This window comes from Lissotriton vulgaris, unplaced genomic scaffold, assembly GCF_964263255.1.
Source record: "Lissotriton vulgaris unplaced genomic scaffold, aLisVul1.2 SCAFFOLD_300, whole genome shotgun sequence".
In the NCBI taxonomy this organism is placed as follows: domain Eukaryota; kingdom Metazoa; phylum Chordata; class Amphibia; order Caudata; family Salamandridae; genus Lissotriton; species Lissotriton vulgaris.
Window position 1 is genome coordinate 215,788 of NW_028250131.1, and position 17,979 is coordinate 233,766.

Consider the following 17,979-nt stretch of genomic DNA (forward strand, 5'->3'; position numbering starts at 1 on the left):
AATTGCCGACTTTTTCGAGGAGAAAATTCAGAATATCCATAAGGATTTCCCCCCCCCACCCACTCCAACTTTAGAATCCGACCTAACCACGCCCCTACTTAGTCAATTCTCACCAGTCTCCCTACAACAAACGCAAAAAGCCATTTTGGCGTGTAAATCAGGTGCCCCTACGGACTCTTGTCCTCCAGTCATCCTTCATTACCTCGTCGATGCTGTCAATCCCCTAATTAATGCCATCGTCAATCAATCTCTCCACTACGGTACTGTTCCCTCCGACTGGAAGAAGGCCATAGTCAAGCCCCTCATGAAGAAGCAAAATAAATCCCCCACCGACTTGACTAATATGCGCCCAATTTCCCTCCTTCCAGTACTAGGCAAAATCACAGAGCAATTAGTCCACGAGGAACTAAAACACTTTGTGGAAAACCTACAGATCTTGCACCCACAGCAATCCGGCTTCCGCCCCGGCCATTCTACAGAAACCGCTCTGATTGAGTTATCTGACACTATCAAGTTCTTGCAAGATGAGGGCAAACAGGCTGTCCTCATCTTGCTTGACCTTACCACGGCCTTCGACACCATCTCTCATGCTATTCTTATCAGCAGGATGCGTGGGATTGGTGTCTCGGGCTCCGCGCTTGCCTGGATAATTTCATTTCTGTCCAACCGCTCTCAAACGGTTTCCTTAGGCCCTTACCTCTCTGGAGAACGCCCCATTATCTCAGGTGTGCCTCAGGGCTCCATCTTGAGCCCTCTCTTTTTTAATATATACATGGCCCCCCTCCTTACGTTGATTGAGTCACATGGGATTCTAGTGACATCCTATGCTGACGACACTCAACTTGTCGTCACCATAGACAAAAGAATCCCTGACGCTGCCATCAGACTCCAAAACTGCCTATCAGAAGTCTTTTCCTGGCTCAATCAAAATCATCTGAAATGTAACAGCGCAAAAACCGAAATAATACCCCTCGGTAAAGGCACACTCTTTTCCCCTAAAGAATGGTGGCCCCATAATTCTGAAGCACCACCAAGTGCGGTTGTGTCAGCCCGCAATTTGGGAGTTCAATTCGATGCTTCTCTCAGCTTCGATGAACATGTGCGTATCACCGCAGGACGCTGCTTCAGCCTAATCAGCCAGCTAAAGAAGTTTTTTAATTTCTTGCCCATTTCAGCCAGGAAATCAGTCGCGGTGGCTCTCATTCTTTCCCGGCTGGATTACTGCAACGGTCTCCTTGCAGGCATTAAGAAGTCCTCACTAAAAAAACTGCAGACCGTTCAACATGCAGCTGCCAGACTCGTCCTGAAACTCCCACGTAGGTCCTCGGCCACCGCAGCCCTCAACACACTCCATTGGCTGCCTCTCCACAAGAGAATCTTGTTTAAACTTTTAGTCACTGTTTTTAAAGCTAACAAGCGCACGGGCCCAGCTTACCTGATCAAGCGATTTCAGCATTATACTCCAACTCGCTGCTTGAGGTCAGCAGGCGCTAATTTTGTCTCTGAACCCCGAATCAAATTAAAATCAAAAGGTGGAAAGACCATCTCATTCCTTGCTGTCAGGGCATGGAATCGCCTCCCCCCTAACCTTAGGCTTGCCCCCTCAGAAAGCCTTTTCAGGAAAGCCCTGAAGACGTGGATCTACTCTCAATCTGACTCCTCAGTTCTCGCAGCTATCTGATTCATGCTCTCCAATTAGATCTGCTGTAGGTGCAGCGCCAAGATGCTCCTTCCGGAGAGATAGTAGCGCTTTACAAAAAAAAACACAAATATCAAATGTCAAATTGTAGTTCGGGGCACCGAGAGACCAGAGAGCTTCGGGAAATGGTGCCGCCACCGGGTCCGCTGTGGGCAGAAAACCCCAGAAGGCCTGCATGCGGAAACGAGAAAGCGCATCAGCAGCCTGATTCAGTACCCCTGGCACATGCCTCGCTCTAAAGAGCACGTTCAATTGCATACATAGTAAAACAATTTCCTTGAGCAACCTCAGGATCCACTTGCATCGCGCTGCCTGACTATTGATACACTCAACCACGGTCATGTTATCAGACCAGAACACCACAGAGTGATCCCTAAACCCCTCAGGCCATGTTTTCAAAGCCACCAGAATAGGGAACAGTTCAAGAAAAGCAATGTTACTTGTAAGTCCACACTCGTGCCACCATGACGGCCACGTTTGAACCGACCAGTGATTGCCAAATATGGCGCCAAAGCCTATACTCCCCGCCGAATCTGTCCACAGCCCCAACTCTTCGGAGGACACCGCCGGCTTCGTCCAGACAACCCGACCATTGAAGTCCGCCAGGAATGCCAACCAAATGCGCATGTCCTGGCGAATCTCGGCCGAGAGCCTCGTGCGGTGATGCCCCTCTTTAAGACCGACCATGGCTTGTGCAATCGAGCGGGAAAAGGGGCGGGCCATTGGCATTATTCTAAGGGCAAAATTCAACTGCCCCACAGTCTGCTGTAATTGATGCAAGTTCACCTTAGTTTCTCTAATACATGCTTCAAGCGAAGCCCTGAATTTCCGCACTTTTTCTTCTGGCAAGCGGAAGCAACCTTCTTCAGAATCGAGCTCTATTCCAAGAAACTCGAGTGAAGTTGAGGGCCCCACAGTCTTACCTGGCGCCAATGGCACACCAAACTGTCTCATCAAATCACAAAATTAATTTAGAGCCTGTGCACATTCTGTGTCCCCGGCTGCCCCCAGAAACAGAAAATCGTCTAGATAATGCATGACATGCTGAAAACCCGTAATCCTTGTGAATGCCCATTGCAGAAAACAACTGAATTTTTCAAAATAAGCACACAATATGGAACAGCCCATTGGCATACATTTATCCATGTAATAGCGCCCCTGAAACATAAAGCCCAGGAGACGCTGATCGTCCGGGTGTACCGGGAGCAACCGGAAAGCGGACTCAATGTCAGATTTGGCCATCAGCGCTCCGGGCCCCAGGCGATTCAACATGGCGACCGCATCATCGAAGGATGCGTACCGCACCGAACAAAGCCCTAGGTCTATTGCATCATTAACTGACAAATCCCTCGGGGCTGACAAATTATGTATCAGTCTAAACTCACCCGGGTCCTTCTTGGGGACCACTCCCAATGGCGAACAAACAAAATTAGGAACTGGTGGCGTGTAGAATGGTCCTGCCACCCGACCCCGGGCTACTTCTTTCCCAATCTTTGCTTGCACCACTGCCGTATTATGCAGGACCGAAAGTTGGTTCTTACACTGTGCTTTACCCTGAAAATTCCCCACCGGGATGCGGAAACCATAAGAAAACCCGTCCCGCAGCACCCCAGCGGAGACATGATCAGGGTATACGCTGAGCCAAGGAATCATTGCCATGGTATCAACCGGTGTAGGTAAAGCCGCCCCTCGGACTATGTCAGACCTGTTTGGCGCTTGCCCTACTACCGTTATCACCCGTTTTGGCTCTGCACATGGTCTCGGGATGCGAAGACTGTCCACACCCCCCACATTAATGTCTAAACTTGCATGACCCCTGGGGCCTCGTACACTTTCCCTTGTTAAAGTTCCAGCATACCCCTTTTTTACCTGTATTGCCGTTCGGCCTTGGGTGATGCTCATTACTTGCCCCTGTCCGAAAGGGCGCCCCGGATGGTTGGCGGGAAAGTTCACTCCCGCCCCCCCCCCAACAAAGGCGCCTTTAACATGCCTGATTTTTCCATTTTTTGCCAAGAAATGGAGTCGTAACAATCCCACGTCAGGCACGTATCGAACTCTTTAGCTTTACGAAAAATGTTATCATAACAAAACCACTCATTGCCAACATATGTCTGAGAATATTCCATAATACGTGACTGGTACACAGGTAACTCGGTCAACAAATCTGGTCTCCGTTCCCCCATAATCGATGTGAATATGCCAAATGCTCTACCCCAGTTACCTATCGTCTCATCGACTCTGAAAGCGGCCATTTTTGCGCGCCAAACACTCGGATGCATGAGTTCCTTCTGAACTTTCACATGCTCAATCTCATAATGGTCAGTTAGCAAGGAGAACATGTTTACGTATTTCTCAGCCCATATCCGTTCCTTGACCTCCATCGGGATATGCTGAGCCAATTTCTCCCTTCTCGAGGGTACAGACCCCTTCCCCGCAATCGGCATTAGCTGCTTACCTGAGCTAGAAGCTGTAACCGCCGTTGCTGCCGAACTCGTGCCAGCTGCGGGTTGCTCTACTGGAGCCTGCGGGGAAACAAACGGACAAGGAGGTTTCGCGGCCTCTCGAGACTGCCGCAACTGCCTCATTAATTGCTTGGCCTCCTCAGCCGTGTCCCCCGGAGCCACGGAACGCCCGCCGCTATTACCCAGCCATGCCGCCAACTGGGCGGCCAACTCCGGAGGCATGTCCCCTTCGTCAACTGGGGTAACCACAACGGGGATCCGCTGGCCCTCGGCAGGAGCCGGCGCGGGAATCTCCGCTGGTCTAGGGGGGCTCAACGGGGGAGCCTCTGGAACTGGGACCTCGTCCTCGTTTGACCCATTCCTGGCCCTCTTCCTTCTTCCGGCCGGCGCCTCCGTCGGGTTGGGTCTTTTTGGCCTTCCCGCACCGTCCCTGGCCGCCATTTTTCTCTTCATCTCTGCCATGTCCTTCACCAACATCCGGAGCATCTGGTCGGTGCTGACCTTCTTTGCGACTCTCTTGCCCGGCATTTTTCTTCGTAGGTGAAAGATCCTGAACGCGATTTGCAGTGCTAGAAGAGAAAAGAGAGAAATGACAAATTTCACAAATGGCTCTTCGTTCGGTCTCGAGCTCACGTGCAGCGAGGAGGTGCAGCTTCAGAGCACAGGAACAAGAGGATGCTTCCTTGGCTTGTGGCTCCTTTTATTCCTCTCTGGGCGGGCGTGGACCCGCCTCCTCCCGCCTTCCGGGGCGTGGCGAACGGCTTCGGTGTCTAGGACAACCCACTCTTGGGCGGGAAAAAGCGCGCCCCGGCTACGCCGCTTCGGGCATACCAGCCGAGACGCGCCTCCCGCCCAAAATGGCTTCCCGGGGGGATCGGGGTCCTCCACCATACGTTCGGGGGGACCGATTGGTCGCCCCTTTCTATTCGTAAAGCAATTAGCAGTAGTTTCCTCTACTCTAGGGAGTGGTTTAAGTTTGTCCACTCGCCGAATAGCACCTAGGATACCCACAGTAATTAAAATCGAATGCGTATAAACTGGCAGTGCACCCAATTACAACTGATTTAAAAACCTTCCTTTCTCTACCTGCGTTCAGCTGTTGTCTGTATTTCGTCCAGTATGTCTTTCTTGTCAGATGAGTCGGGTGATTTAGTCTGTCTCCTGCGTTGTTGTCCTTTAGTTAGCATGGTCTTGTGAAGAGGGTCACTGTAATAAACAAACAGTAGTTTCAAAACAAACCTTTCACCCTTCCAGCTACAAATCCCCCCTTTTTCATTGATGATCCTTCTTTTTACAATAAAAAGCTTCTTCCCCTTCTTTACTTACTCAGAGTAAGAATCTGTGTCTTTTCCTTCTGTGACTTGCTTTCTAAAATAATAGGTTAAACAACTCGAGAAAAGAATAACAGATATGACATACAGAAATACCTTCTTTCTGAATTACAGGCATCACCTCTTGACACTTTTACAAAACTATTCACTCTCCTAAGTACCTACTAGAAATCACCAAGTCCAAGATTCTTGAATTGTCTCTTGATTAAATGTTCCAAAAATAGTTTGGGATACCTCTCTTGCGAAGGGCGCCTTAAACTAAAAGAAATAACACTTATCTCTTTTTTCTTTGCAGATTCTGATGCTGAAATGAAAGTGCCGAGCTGTTATGCATTCAGGAAGACGCTGAGGATTGAAGTCTGAAGTTCAAGGATCGTTATTCAGGTAAGCGGCCATCTTCTAGTGCTAGGGATCACAACACGACCTTCCTCTGTGCAGGTGGAAGGCAAAGCGCTTTCCAGAAGGCTGGGTGCGGTTTAAATACTCGACCGCACCCCACGTATGCGTGCGCTCAGCCAAAACGGGCTGGTGCGCACGCGAGAGAACTGTTTTTCAGTCTTTGACCTGAAGCACCTTTGCTTTGAGCCTTTGCTTTGAACTAAACCAAAAGAAAAATGCTTATTAGACATGTTTAAACTAACGAATCTCTAAACGAGCCTTTGAAATGCTTAATCGAAAATACAATCAGAGTTACAAATGTACATCATAAATCAGAATTACAAGAATACAATTTCAGCAGTAAAAAAACATACACCCTCACGGCACAATACAAAGGAGTGCAGGTGCATGGGAAAGGGGTGGGTTTTGTAGGCGAATAGCGCCAAAAGGAAAGCAGAGCTTCCAGTGGAGGCTTCATAGGGAATTGTGACAGATTTACATATTGTAGACTTCCAGCATTGAATTAAAGTGTCTGTTTCCTGTGGAAAGATTCAATCTCTGTAGAGCCTCAACATGGGAATCTGCCTTCCGGTACAGATACACGTACTCACTTACAGTCTCTATTGGCTTGTCTCCTAAAGACCAAGTATAAGGTAAAGGCTTCCTTCTGCTACTAAGGGGAGTGCTTTAGTTTTATTGATATTTGGCATCAGAAAGTTTTCGGTTGCATAGAGATGTAGTTCATTCAAAGAGCTTAGTAGACCTATTTGGGTTTGGTCAAGAATTACAATGTCATCTGCATACATTAAACACAGTATATCTACTTGAGCTAATTTTGGAGGAAAATTATTTCTTTGAGCGAGACGCCCTGGGAGATCTCTAATATAAATAGAAAATAATAAAGGAGCTAGTAAGCATCCGTGTTTTAGCCCATTCTGCGAAGGGATGGGTTTGGTTAGGCCTTTTTCGCCCCCCATTTGAACTACATATAGATGTATGAAGAGTGATTATTATTGTTAAGAGATCTTTGGGTATCCCTAATTTAGCTAATTTTCCCTTAGTGTCGGATGGTCTACACTATCGAACGCCGTTGATAAAAGCACAATATAAAATGTGGCCGTTTGACTTCACAAACTTATCTAGCACAGTTTGGAACACAGCAATATTGTCCAATGTAGAATGCATTGGGCAAAACCCAGCCTGATACATAGGAATTACTTTCTTGAAAAAAGCCCAGTCTTTTAAGTGTTCCAAAATACAAGCAGCAAAGATCTTGCCGGAGGCGTCTAGGAGAGCTATTTGCCTATAATTTGCAGGGTTTGTTCTGACGCCTTTTTTTAAAAGGGGGACGACCACGCTCCCTCGCCAAGATTCAGTAATTTCACCACTTTCCAGGCAATATTGACAAAGAAGGGCTAAAAATGTTCTTTTGTAAAACTTTGTTAGGAATCTTATCTGGGCCCATTGCCGCTGAAGACCTGGCAGAAGAAATCAGAGTAGAGATCTGAGCGGCTGAGATTTCCATTGTATTCTGTTCGGGGAGTTTCATCGATGCCTGATCCAGTCTGGGGGATAAAAGGTCTTGATGGTTGGATTTATAGAGCCTTAAGATATACTTTTCAAAATCTGATGATGATACAGGAGTTGCTTCAACTGATTTTCGAATCCCCGTCTGCGCTGAGATTATTTTCCAGAATGCTTTATTATTATTGTGCTTTACTGCTTTTTGGATGTCTACCCAGACACAATCTCTCAGAGCTTGTCTTTCTTTCAACTTTTTCCGTTGGTGTTGTTTTTTCAGTTTCCTTATTTCTCCTTGCCTAAGGACGCTAAAAGAACGAAATAGCGTTCTAGTCAATTTATTTAATTGTCGAGAAATTTTGTTCTCCAGAGTTTTTCCTATCTATCATGTTTTAACACATTCTTGTCTAGAAATACTACCTTGGAGAGAGGCGACTACCGCCTGCAGGATTACCTCGAATCTGTTTATTGGGTTACCGGTATTGCTTACTGATGTTAGCAATTCTTGTGAGATCAAATGATTTATTTTACTAATAGCTTTAGAATTCCAATGGATCCTTCCTGTTTTCTGATTTACGACTGCCTGGCCTTCATAGGAGACACAATGGTTTTGCACAAGCCTGTGCAGCCTAAGAGAGCTGCACACTACTTTTAGACATCATCCGATTCAACAGCACAGCCTCGGAGGGTGGCGCACTGATTTTTCTCAACATTTGATGCAACAAAGCTGCCTTGGAGAATGTCTCACTAGTTTTACACAACAGCTGACACAATGCTGCAAGCTTCCAAGCAAGGTCTCTAAGGAGAATCTTCACATATAACAGTTTTTACAATTTAGGAGAAACTGCACAAATAAGGCTCTTTCATGAACCAACTGGAATTCTTGAAGAATAAATTGTTGGAAGAGGTTATCTCAGAAGGATTGCAAAGCAGGCGAATAAGAGGCCAAGAATAAGAGAAGAAAGCTTGGCTGTTATTCTCATTTATATTCCATTAGCAAATTGTATTTTAACGGAACATAAAAATAAATAGGAGCATTTTGGAGGTTGGTGAGAAGAAGCCATCAATGTTCCCTTCTCCTTGAAGTGAGGTCAGAACCTCAGGAACCCTCACAACAATGACCGACATACCTGGGGAGGTTGGCGTACATACATCAGACCGTCCGCCCTACTTATGGTGGACATTCTGACCTGCTTGCTTCTCTTCAGGAACATTATGAAAAGATAGGCAGTCTCAAACTAAAAAACCTAGGAAATATGACCCAGACTCCCTTGTGGAAAGCTCTCAGTGTAGCAAGCACATTATTTTTTTGTTTTCCAAAAAGCAAACTCTCACTTTAGGAGTAAAACAAAAAAGTCTGCTGGGCACCCGTGTGAAACATGGCAGCCACTCAGCAAACTTTAGGTGCTTTATGAGGAGCTCCTGTCGCTCCTCTGAAGACACAGGGATAGCCAGGTTGGTGGAGATCGCTAAACATGGGGGACGCTAGTCCAATGGGGTAGTGGAAATTGGTACACCTGCTCCTCTGGCAGACCGTGGACCCCTGTCAAAGTATACATGAGGGGGACAGTCTTCAAATATAACTCAAAATAGAACAAGCATTTGCAATGCAATAGGTACCGCATTAGGAAAGTTTGAGCTATTGGTATTGTAAATGACAATTTTTCTTTATGTGTTGGGTTTGAAAATAGCGAAATTAATAACTTTGTCATTTACAATGCCACTAGTTGTAACATTTGCAAATGTGACGCCTGTAGCATTTGTAATGCAATATGTTTTGTATTTACGTGACTTAGATGTATTGATGTTATGTTATGTTATGTTATGTTATGTTATAGGCGTTTTGTATCGCGCACAATTACTCAAGAGTATCCTGGCGCACAAAGTTACCAGGTCCTGGCAGGGCAAAGGAGTTTAAACTGGAAAGTTGAAGAAGAAGGTTTTGAGTTGTTTTTTAAATAACCTAAAGTCGTGGATGTTGCGTAAATCCGGGGAAGGGAAGTTTACGCTTTAGCTGTTTTCACAGAAAGGGACTGACCGCCAAGCCGCATTCTCCGGAATCTAGGAATCACCATCCTGCATTGCGAGGCTGAGTGCAGTACCCTACTTGGAGCATAGAACCCAAAACGCTTCATCAGGTACAATGGACCCAGGCCATGCAGGGCTCTGTGGGCCAGAGTGACAGCTTTAAATTGCACTCTATATGCCACAGGGAGCCAATGCAGATCACAAAGGTGCTGTCTTACACTCGATCTTCTGGAGATGTTAAAAAGAAGTGTGGCCGCGGCATTCTGTATGGACTGCAGTTTTTTAACCAGATAGCCTGGGATGCTAAAGTACAGAGCATTGGCGTAATCAATGCGGGAGAGGATAAGCGCTCGGGTGACCGTTTCCTTAACAGACCTAGGGAGCAGAGGAAAGAATCATCTTAGAGAAGTAAGAGTACCAAAGCACAACCCAGTTAGTTTCTTAATTTGCGTCAAAAAACGCAGGTCTTCTCCAAACCATATCCCCAAGTTCTTAACTGGGGTGCCCACAGAGTTTGGTTGGGGAAAGTCAGGAGGCCACAAAGATTCTCTAAAGGCAGGGCGGAATCGGCCGTACAAGAGGACCTCCGACTTGTCCTCATTGCACTTCAGTTGAGCGAGTGCAAGCCATTAAAACACCGATGCAAGACATCTCTGGGGCTCTTCAGTCGACAGTTCAGAGTCTTTCCAGGTGAAAAGCAGCTGGGTGTCATCGGCAAATGCGATTATTTTTGCTCCTAGCTCCTCCGCCAAAAATATCAAGGGAGTCAGATAAATATTAAAGAGCAAAGGGCTTAAAGTGGAGCCCTGCGGGACTCCTGTAGCTACTATCCTGGCAGCTGATGAAAAGGGGGGCATCCAGACCTGCTGGGAACGTTCTTCAAGAAAAGATTTCAGCCAGTCCCAAGCCGAACCGATGATGCCAATGTCAGAGAGCCGTGTGAGAAGTAATTGGTGGGGCACCGTTTCGAAGGTGGCAGAGAGATCGAGGTGCACCAAGGCTGCTCTGCCGCCCGCATTCAGACATTCCCTTATCGCCTCAGCCATTTCCACCAGAGCAGTCTCCGTGCTATAAGATGCCCTGAAGCCAGATTACGTCAGGTGTAGAACACCGGATGCTTCCACATATGCCTCACGCTGTCGGAAGACCGCTTTTTCGCAAACCTTGGACAATGCCGGGAGGAGAGAAATGGGGCGATAGCTAGTGGGTTTCAGCAGATCCAAGGAGGTGTTTTTTTAAAGTGGCAAGAGCTTAGCCTGTTTCCAAGTGAAAGGTACCGTGGCAGTCTCTAAGGAAAAATTAATAATCGAGGTAACCTCAGGACAGACCACCTCGGCCACCCCAGCCAAAACTCTAGCTGGGCAGGGATCAGTGGGGGAACCCGATTTGAGAGATCCAAGAATGGCCAATATATCAGATTCAGCTAAGGGTAAACACTTTGTAAAAGGAGGCGCTGAGAGGGTGGGGACTAAGGGGAGCAGAGGGAAAGAGTCCCTTGGCTCCTGAAGCCCGGCCCCCAGGCTGTCTTGAATAGTCCGTATTTTATCAATAAAAAAGGACGACAGCACCTCACACCATTGTGATGAAGTTGGAAGGGCTAATTGTTTGGCGCTAGGAGTTAGAAAGCTTCTGACAATGGAGAAAATCTCATTATTATTGGTATTGGCCATGGCTATCCGCTCTGCGTAAAAGCTACTCTTTGCCTCCCTAATGGCTGTATAGTAGTTGCTCTGGGCTTCACGGAGAGCAGATTTGGCTAGTGGGCAGTACTCACGACACCATCGAAATTCAAGTTTTTTAAAACCCAATTTAAGGACCCTAAGAGAGTCCGAGTACCAAGGTTTAGAAGGAGTTTGTCTCGGACGTTTGTTTGATCGAAATTTTGAGGCAGCATCAGCCCCTTGGCTAATCCAGGAGGTAAAACTCTCAACCCCTCCTTCAAGACTTGAGACTGCCGACGGGCGCGAGAGTGAGAGGGCCTTATAAAAGGCTGGGATGTCAATCTTCTGAATCTGCTTGCTTTGAACCGTACCTAACGGGTCCGTAAATTTCCCTATGGACCAGGAGAACTGGATTAGATAATGATTGGAAAGGGGACCTGAAGGGGGTCAGTAACCGACAGGGCAAAGTTGGAGCACACTAAATCCAGCGTATGACCACCCTTGTGGGAAGGAGACTTAATTCACTGGGTCAGCTGTGCCAGATCAAACAGATCCATAAGTTCTCCTGAAATGGGGGCCACTGGGCAGTGTAAATGAATATTAATGTCGCCCAGGAGAAAGAAACATGGAAAACGGAGAGCGCGGGGAACAATAACATCGTCCAGGGATTTCAGGAAGGGGCCAGAAGGACCAGGTGGGCGGTAAACTAGAGTGCCGCCCAGTGTGTAATGTGGGGGCATAACGATAGAAAAGTCCAGGCCCTCCCCATCCACCAGCCCCATAGAAGGCTCGCTCGAGAAAGCCCAAATGTCCCTGAACACCACTGCAACCCCTTCCCAGTTCTGCCGTCTACTCTTACAATTTTGAAGCCCTCTGGAATGGCCAGCACAACCACTGGGGCACAGTGACATGTTTCACCATAGAGCGAGAGTTAATAAGTGCAGCTCGGATCTTGTTCTCCCTCTGAGTACAACGAGCGGAAGCTAGCGGTTTAATATGAAAACAGAATTGGCAGGTGGGACAGGTCCTATGAAGACTATGGAGGACAGCCCACTGATCCCCCCTTACACTTGAAGTTATCGAACGCTAAGAGTTCCTTACGACTGTAGGACCTCCGACCAGCCTGGGGCTCCCAGGAGTGACTGACAGCGTGGCAGGGGCTAGGCGCTCCCGGTGCGCGGACGGGCGCAGACGGGCTTGCCTTTGGCGCGCCCGCTGTGCGCTCGCTCCAGCCTCATAATTTATACAATGAGGGAGCCAACCGGGAGCCAGGGGAGAGAGCAGGAAAAGTCTGAACTGCTCACCTTGACTCACCCAAGATGGCGGATCGGCACCACGGAGTTAGAACCGGCATCCGGGACTCACTACAGCCACAAGTAAGTATCAGTGCAAGACACAATCCAAATCGGGACACAGTCATTTAATAAACAATTTCTATATCATGGGCTAAAACGGTACAAATATATAAAACACAGTTTAAAAAGGTAGTGTGTGCAAAAAGAACCTGGATAATAATGACAGCAGTTTGCAATTTAAAAGTCAGCAAGAAAAACGCTAGACTATCTCCCGGCTCAAGCCTCAGGAGAGGTAACAAAGGCTTTTATTTTATTTTAATAATTAATACTTAAATCAAAGTTATTGTAATTTATAATGGGAATAGCTTAAACTTTTGTAAATAACTTTTGTGAAGATTATGTTCAGTGTATTTTATTGTGACGAAAATCCAAGAACAGAAGTGAAATATTAACATCTTTTTGTGACATTTGTAATAAAGCTGGAAACATTGAGAGAACATATTTCAACCAGCTGTTGTTGAATGGTTGCACAGATTGATGCTATGGTGGCGCTGAGTGATGTTGTGGTGGCGACTAGTGATGCGGTGGCGTTCAGTGATGCTGTGGTAGCGCATAGTAATTTTGTGGTGCACCTGAGGGATGCTGTGGTGATGCCATAGCTAGAGTGCGATAGGTAGATAGAGGGAGGGCGATAGATAGAGTGAGGGCGATAGATAGACAGATAGATAGATTGAGGGCGATCGATAGATAGAGTGAGGGCGATAGATAGAGTGAGGGCGAAAAATAGAGAGAGTAAGGGTGATAGAGTGAGGGCAATAGATAGATTGAGTGAGGGTGATAGAGAGGGCGATAGATAGAGAGGGCGATAGATAAAGTGAGGGCGATAGATAAAGTGAGGGCGATAGATAAAGTGAGGGCGATAGATAGAGTGAGGGCGATAGATAGATAGAGTGAGGGCGATAGATAGATAGAGTGAGGGCGATAGATAGATAGAGTGAGGGCGATAGATAGATAGAGTGAGGGCGATAGATAGATAGAGTGAGGGCGATAGATAGAGTGAGGGCGATAGATAGAGTGAGGGCGATAGATAGAGTGAGGGCGATAGATAGAGTGAGGGCGATCGATAGAGTGACGGCGATAGATAGATAGATAGATAGATAGATAGATAGATAGATAGATAGAGGGCGATAGATAGATAGAGTGAGGAAGATGGATAGATAGTGTAATTATGTGGCGTGTAATTATGTGGCAGTGAGTGGTATTTGGAGTGTATGGTGCATTGTAATTATGTAGCATATAATTATGTGGCACTGAGTGGTATTGTGTGGTGTGTGTGTTGCATTCAGTAGAGTGTAATTATGTGGCATGTAATTATGTCACACTGAGTGGTATTTGGAGTGTATTTTGCTTTGAGTGCAGTGTAATTATGTAGCATATAATTATGTGGCACTGAGTGGTATTGTGTGGAGTGTATGTTGTATTCAGTAGAGTAATTGTATGGTGTGTAATTATGTGGCACTGAGTGGTATTGTTTGGAGTGCATGTTGCATTGAGCGCAGTGTAATTATGTAGCAAATAATTATGTGGCACTGAGTGGTATTGTTTGGAGTGTATGTTGCGTTGAGTGCAGTGTAATTATGGAGCATATAATTATGTGGCACTGAGTGGTATTGTGTGGAGTGTGTGTGGAGTGTGTGTTGAATTCCGTAGAGTGTAATTATGTGGCATGTAATTATGTGGCACTGAGTGGTATTTGGAGTGTATGTTGCATTGAGGGCCGTGTAATTATGTGGCGTGTAATTATGCGGCACTGAGTGGTATTTGTAGTGTATGTTGCATTGAGGGCAGTGTAATTATGGGGGTGTAATTATGTGGCACTTAGTGGTATTTGGAGTGTATGTTGCGTTGAGAGCAGTGTAATTATGTAGCATATAATTATATGGCACTGAGTGGTATTGACTGGAGTGTATGTTGCATTGAGTGCAGTGTAATTATGTGGCGTGTAATTATGTGGCACTGAGTCATATTTGGAGGGTATGTTGCATTTAGGGCATTGTAATTATGTGGCATGTAATTATGTTGCACTGAGTGGTATTTGGAGTGTATGTTGCATTGAGTGCAGTGTAAGTATGTGGCGTGTAACTATGTGGCACTGAGTGGTATTTGGAGTGTAGTTGCATTGAGGGCAGTGTAATTATGTGGCACTGAGTGCTATTTGGAGTGTATGTTGCCTTGAGTGCAGTGTAATTATGTGGCACTGAGTGGTATTTGGAGGGTATGTTGCATAGCGTGCAGTGTAATTGCTCATTGACAATTGTGTGTACTTGAGGAGAGATGGGAGAGGAGAGGGGAGAGAAGGGAGAGTGAGGAGAGAGGAGAGAGAAGGGAGAGGGGAGGGGAGAGAAGGAAGAGTGAGGAGAGAGGAGAGAGAGAAGAGCGGGGAGAGTAGAGAGGGGAGAGGAGAGAGGGTAGAGAGGAGAGTGAGGAGAGGGGAGAGTAAGGAGAAAGAGTAAGGAGAGGAGAAGAAAGGGGAAAGTGGTAAGAGAGGAGAGTGGTAAGAGAGGAGAGTGGTGAGAGGGGAGAGTGGTGGGAGGGGAGAGTTGTGAAAGGGGAGAGTGGTGAAAAGGGAGAGTTATGAGAGGGGAGAGTGGTGAGAGTGGTGAGAGGGGTGAGAGTGGTGAGAGGGGTGAGAGAGGTGAGAGTGGTGAGAGTGGAGAGTGGTGAAATGGGAGAGTGGTGAGAGGGGAGAGTGGTGATAGTGTAGAGGGGAGACTGGTGAGAGGGGAGAGTGGGGAGAGTGGTGAGAGGGGGTATAGTAGGGAGAGGGGGAGAGGGGTTAGAGGGTAGAGTGTTGAGAGGGTAGAGTGGTGAGACGGTAGAGTGGGTAGAGGGTAGAGTGGTGAGAGGAGAGTGGTGAGAGGGGAGAGTGGTGAGAGGGGAGAGTGGTGAGAGGGGAGAGTTGTGAGAGGGGAGAGTTGTGAGAGGGGAGAGTTGTGAGAGGGGAGAGTTGTGAGAGGGGAGAGTTGTGAGAGGGGAGAGTGTGAGGGGAGATTGGTGAGGGGAGAGTGGTGAGAGGGGAGAGGGGAGAGTGGTGAGAGGGGCGAGTGATGAGAGGGGGAGGGGTGAGTGGCGAGAGGGGAGGGTGGTGAGTGGGGAGAGCGGTGAGAGTGGGAACAGAGGTGAGAGTGGGGAAAGTGGTGAGAGTGGTGAGTAGGGAGAGTCCGGAGAGTGGGGAGAGTGAAGAGAGGAGAGAGAGGAGAGAGGAGAGAGAGGAGAGAGGAGAGAGAGGAGAGAGGAGAGAGAGGAGAGAGAGGAGAGAGGGGAGAGGGGACAGAGAAGAGAGTGGTGAGAGGGGCGAGTGGTGAGAGGGAAGAGTGGTGAAAGGGGAGAGTGGTGAGAGGGGAGAGTGGTGAGAGGGGAGAGTGGTGTCAAAGGGGAGAGTGGTGAGAGAGGGGAGACAGTGGTGTGAGAGGGGAGAGATAGATAGAGTGAGGGTGATGGATAGATAGTGTAATTATGTGGCGTGTAATTATGTGGCAGTGAGTGGTATTTGGAGTGTATGTTGCATTGTAATTATGTAGCATATAATTATGTGGCACTGAGTGGTATTGTGTGGTGTGTGTGTTGCATTCAGTAGAGTGTAATTATGTGGCACTGAGTGGTATTGTCTGGAGTGTATGTTGTATTCAGTATAGTGTAATTATGTGGCATGTAATTATGTCACACCGAGTGGTATTTGGAGTGTATGTTGCATTGAGTGCAGTGTAATTATGTCACATGTAATTATGTGGCACTGAGTTGTATTTGGAGTGTATGTTGCGTTGCGCGCAGTGTAATTATGTAGCATATACTTATGTGGCACTGAGTGGTATTGTGTGGAGTGTATGTTGTATTCAGTAGAGTAATTGTGTGGTGTGTAATTATGTGGTACTGAGTGGTATTGTTTGGAGTGTATGTTGCATTGAGCGCAGTGTAATTATGTAGCATATAATTATGTGGCACTGAGTGGTATTGTGTGGAGTGTATGTTGTATTCAGTAGAGTAATTGTGTGGTGTGTAATTAGTGGCACTGAGTGGTATTGTTTGGAGTGTATGTTGCATTGAGCGCAGTGTAATTATGTAGCATATAATTATGTGGCACTGAGTGGTATTGTGTGGAGTGTATGTTGTATTCAGTAGAGTAATTGTGTGGTGTGTAATTAGTGGCACTGAGTGGTATTGTTTGGAGTGTATGTTGCGTTAAGTGCAGTGCAATTATGGAGCATATAATTATGTGGCACTGAGTGGTATTGTGTGGAGTGTGTGTGGAGTTATGTTATGTTATGTTATGTTATGTGGTTTTTATTAGGCGCACAAATGCTCCAGCTAAGGAGCGTCTTGGCGCCCGACAAGGCAGCTACACAACACAACTAAATAAAACAGCACAGAACACACTAACTAAGGGAATAAAAATGTTTTCAAGGCGCGGCGAAAAGAGAGCAAATCGCTCATAGCGCGAATTGCCGGGGGTAAGGAGTTCCACAGAGCAGCGGCCCGCACTCGAAATGAGCGCCCACCGGCCCTGCTTCGCTTAAAGCGCGGTACCACGGCCAATTCGAGATCTGACGATCTTAAGGGTCGTGCCGGAATATAGTTGGCCATGAGGGTCGTGAGGATCGTTGCCGGGGACCCCTTCAAGATCTTATGGGCGACGCAGAGTACCTTAAACTGAATCCGCTGCGCCACCGGGAGCCAGTGCAGTGCTCGAATGGTGCTGGAGGTGGGACAGAATCTTGGAAGGCCCACCACCGCTCTTGCTGCTGCATTCTGGATCCGCTGCAGGCGCCCTATCTCAGCTACATTCAGACCGGCCAACAAAGAACTAGCATAATCCAATCTGGAGATGACGGTCGCTTGGATCATGAGTTGCCGGGTGGGGGCATCGAAGAACTTTAGCACAGGACGGAGCCCACGCAAGATGCCGAAGCAGCAAGCAGCCGTGCGTTTAGTGTGGCATGCAAACGTAAGGGAAGGGTCCAACCAGACCCCGAGGTTTTTAAGCTCGGTGACTGGGATGGGAGCGGAACCCAGCTCCTCCGGCCACCATCTCTCTCCCCACAGTTCCGGTCGCCTACCAAATACCATCACCTCGGTCTTACTAGCGTTTAGCTGGAGACAATTAAGCGTCATCCATCTAGCGACCGCCCTCAGTCCTTGTTGAAACCTAGGAGCGTCGACCTCCGCATCCCCGCTGATCGTGACCGCTAGCTGGGTGTCATCGGCATATGACACCATGGTCATACCCCATAGTTTGACAACCTCAGCTAGCGGCCTTACGTACAGATTGAACAGCGTAGGACTCAGCGAGGAGCCTTGGGGGACGCCCAGGTTCAACGGGTGGAATTTTGACTGAAAGGGTGGGACGGTCACGCTAAAGGCCCGGTTTGATAAGAACGACCGGAACCAGTCGAGCGCAATGCCGGAGACACCAGCATCCTCTAAACGCTGCAGAAGGATAGGGTGCGAGACGGTGTCAAAGGCAGCGCTTAGATCTAATAGCACCAGCGCTGCCGTTTGTCCCGCGTCAAGCACGGAGCGGAGGTGCTCCACCATATAAAGCAGAGC

The 17,979-nt window shown here is 47.5% G+C and overlaps 1 protein-coding gene across 1 annotated transcript in view; it reads right to left on the reverse strand.

Moving 5' to 3' along the window:
- The window catches only part of LOC147663348 (uncharacterized), a 160,993-nt gene that overhangs the window by 115,929 nt on the left and 27,085 nt on the right, over window positions 1-17,979 (reverse strand). Inside the window, 1 exon segment of the mRNA XM_086950501.1 lies at window positions 9,638-9,794. Within this exon segment, the coding sequence (XP_086806627.1) occupies window positions 9,638-9,794 (157 nt within the window).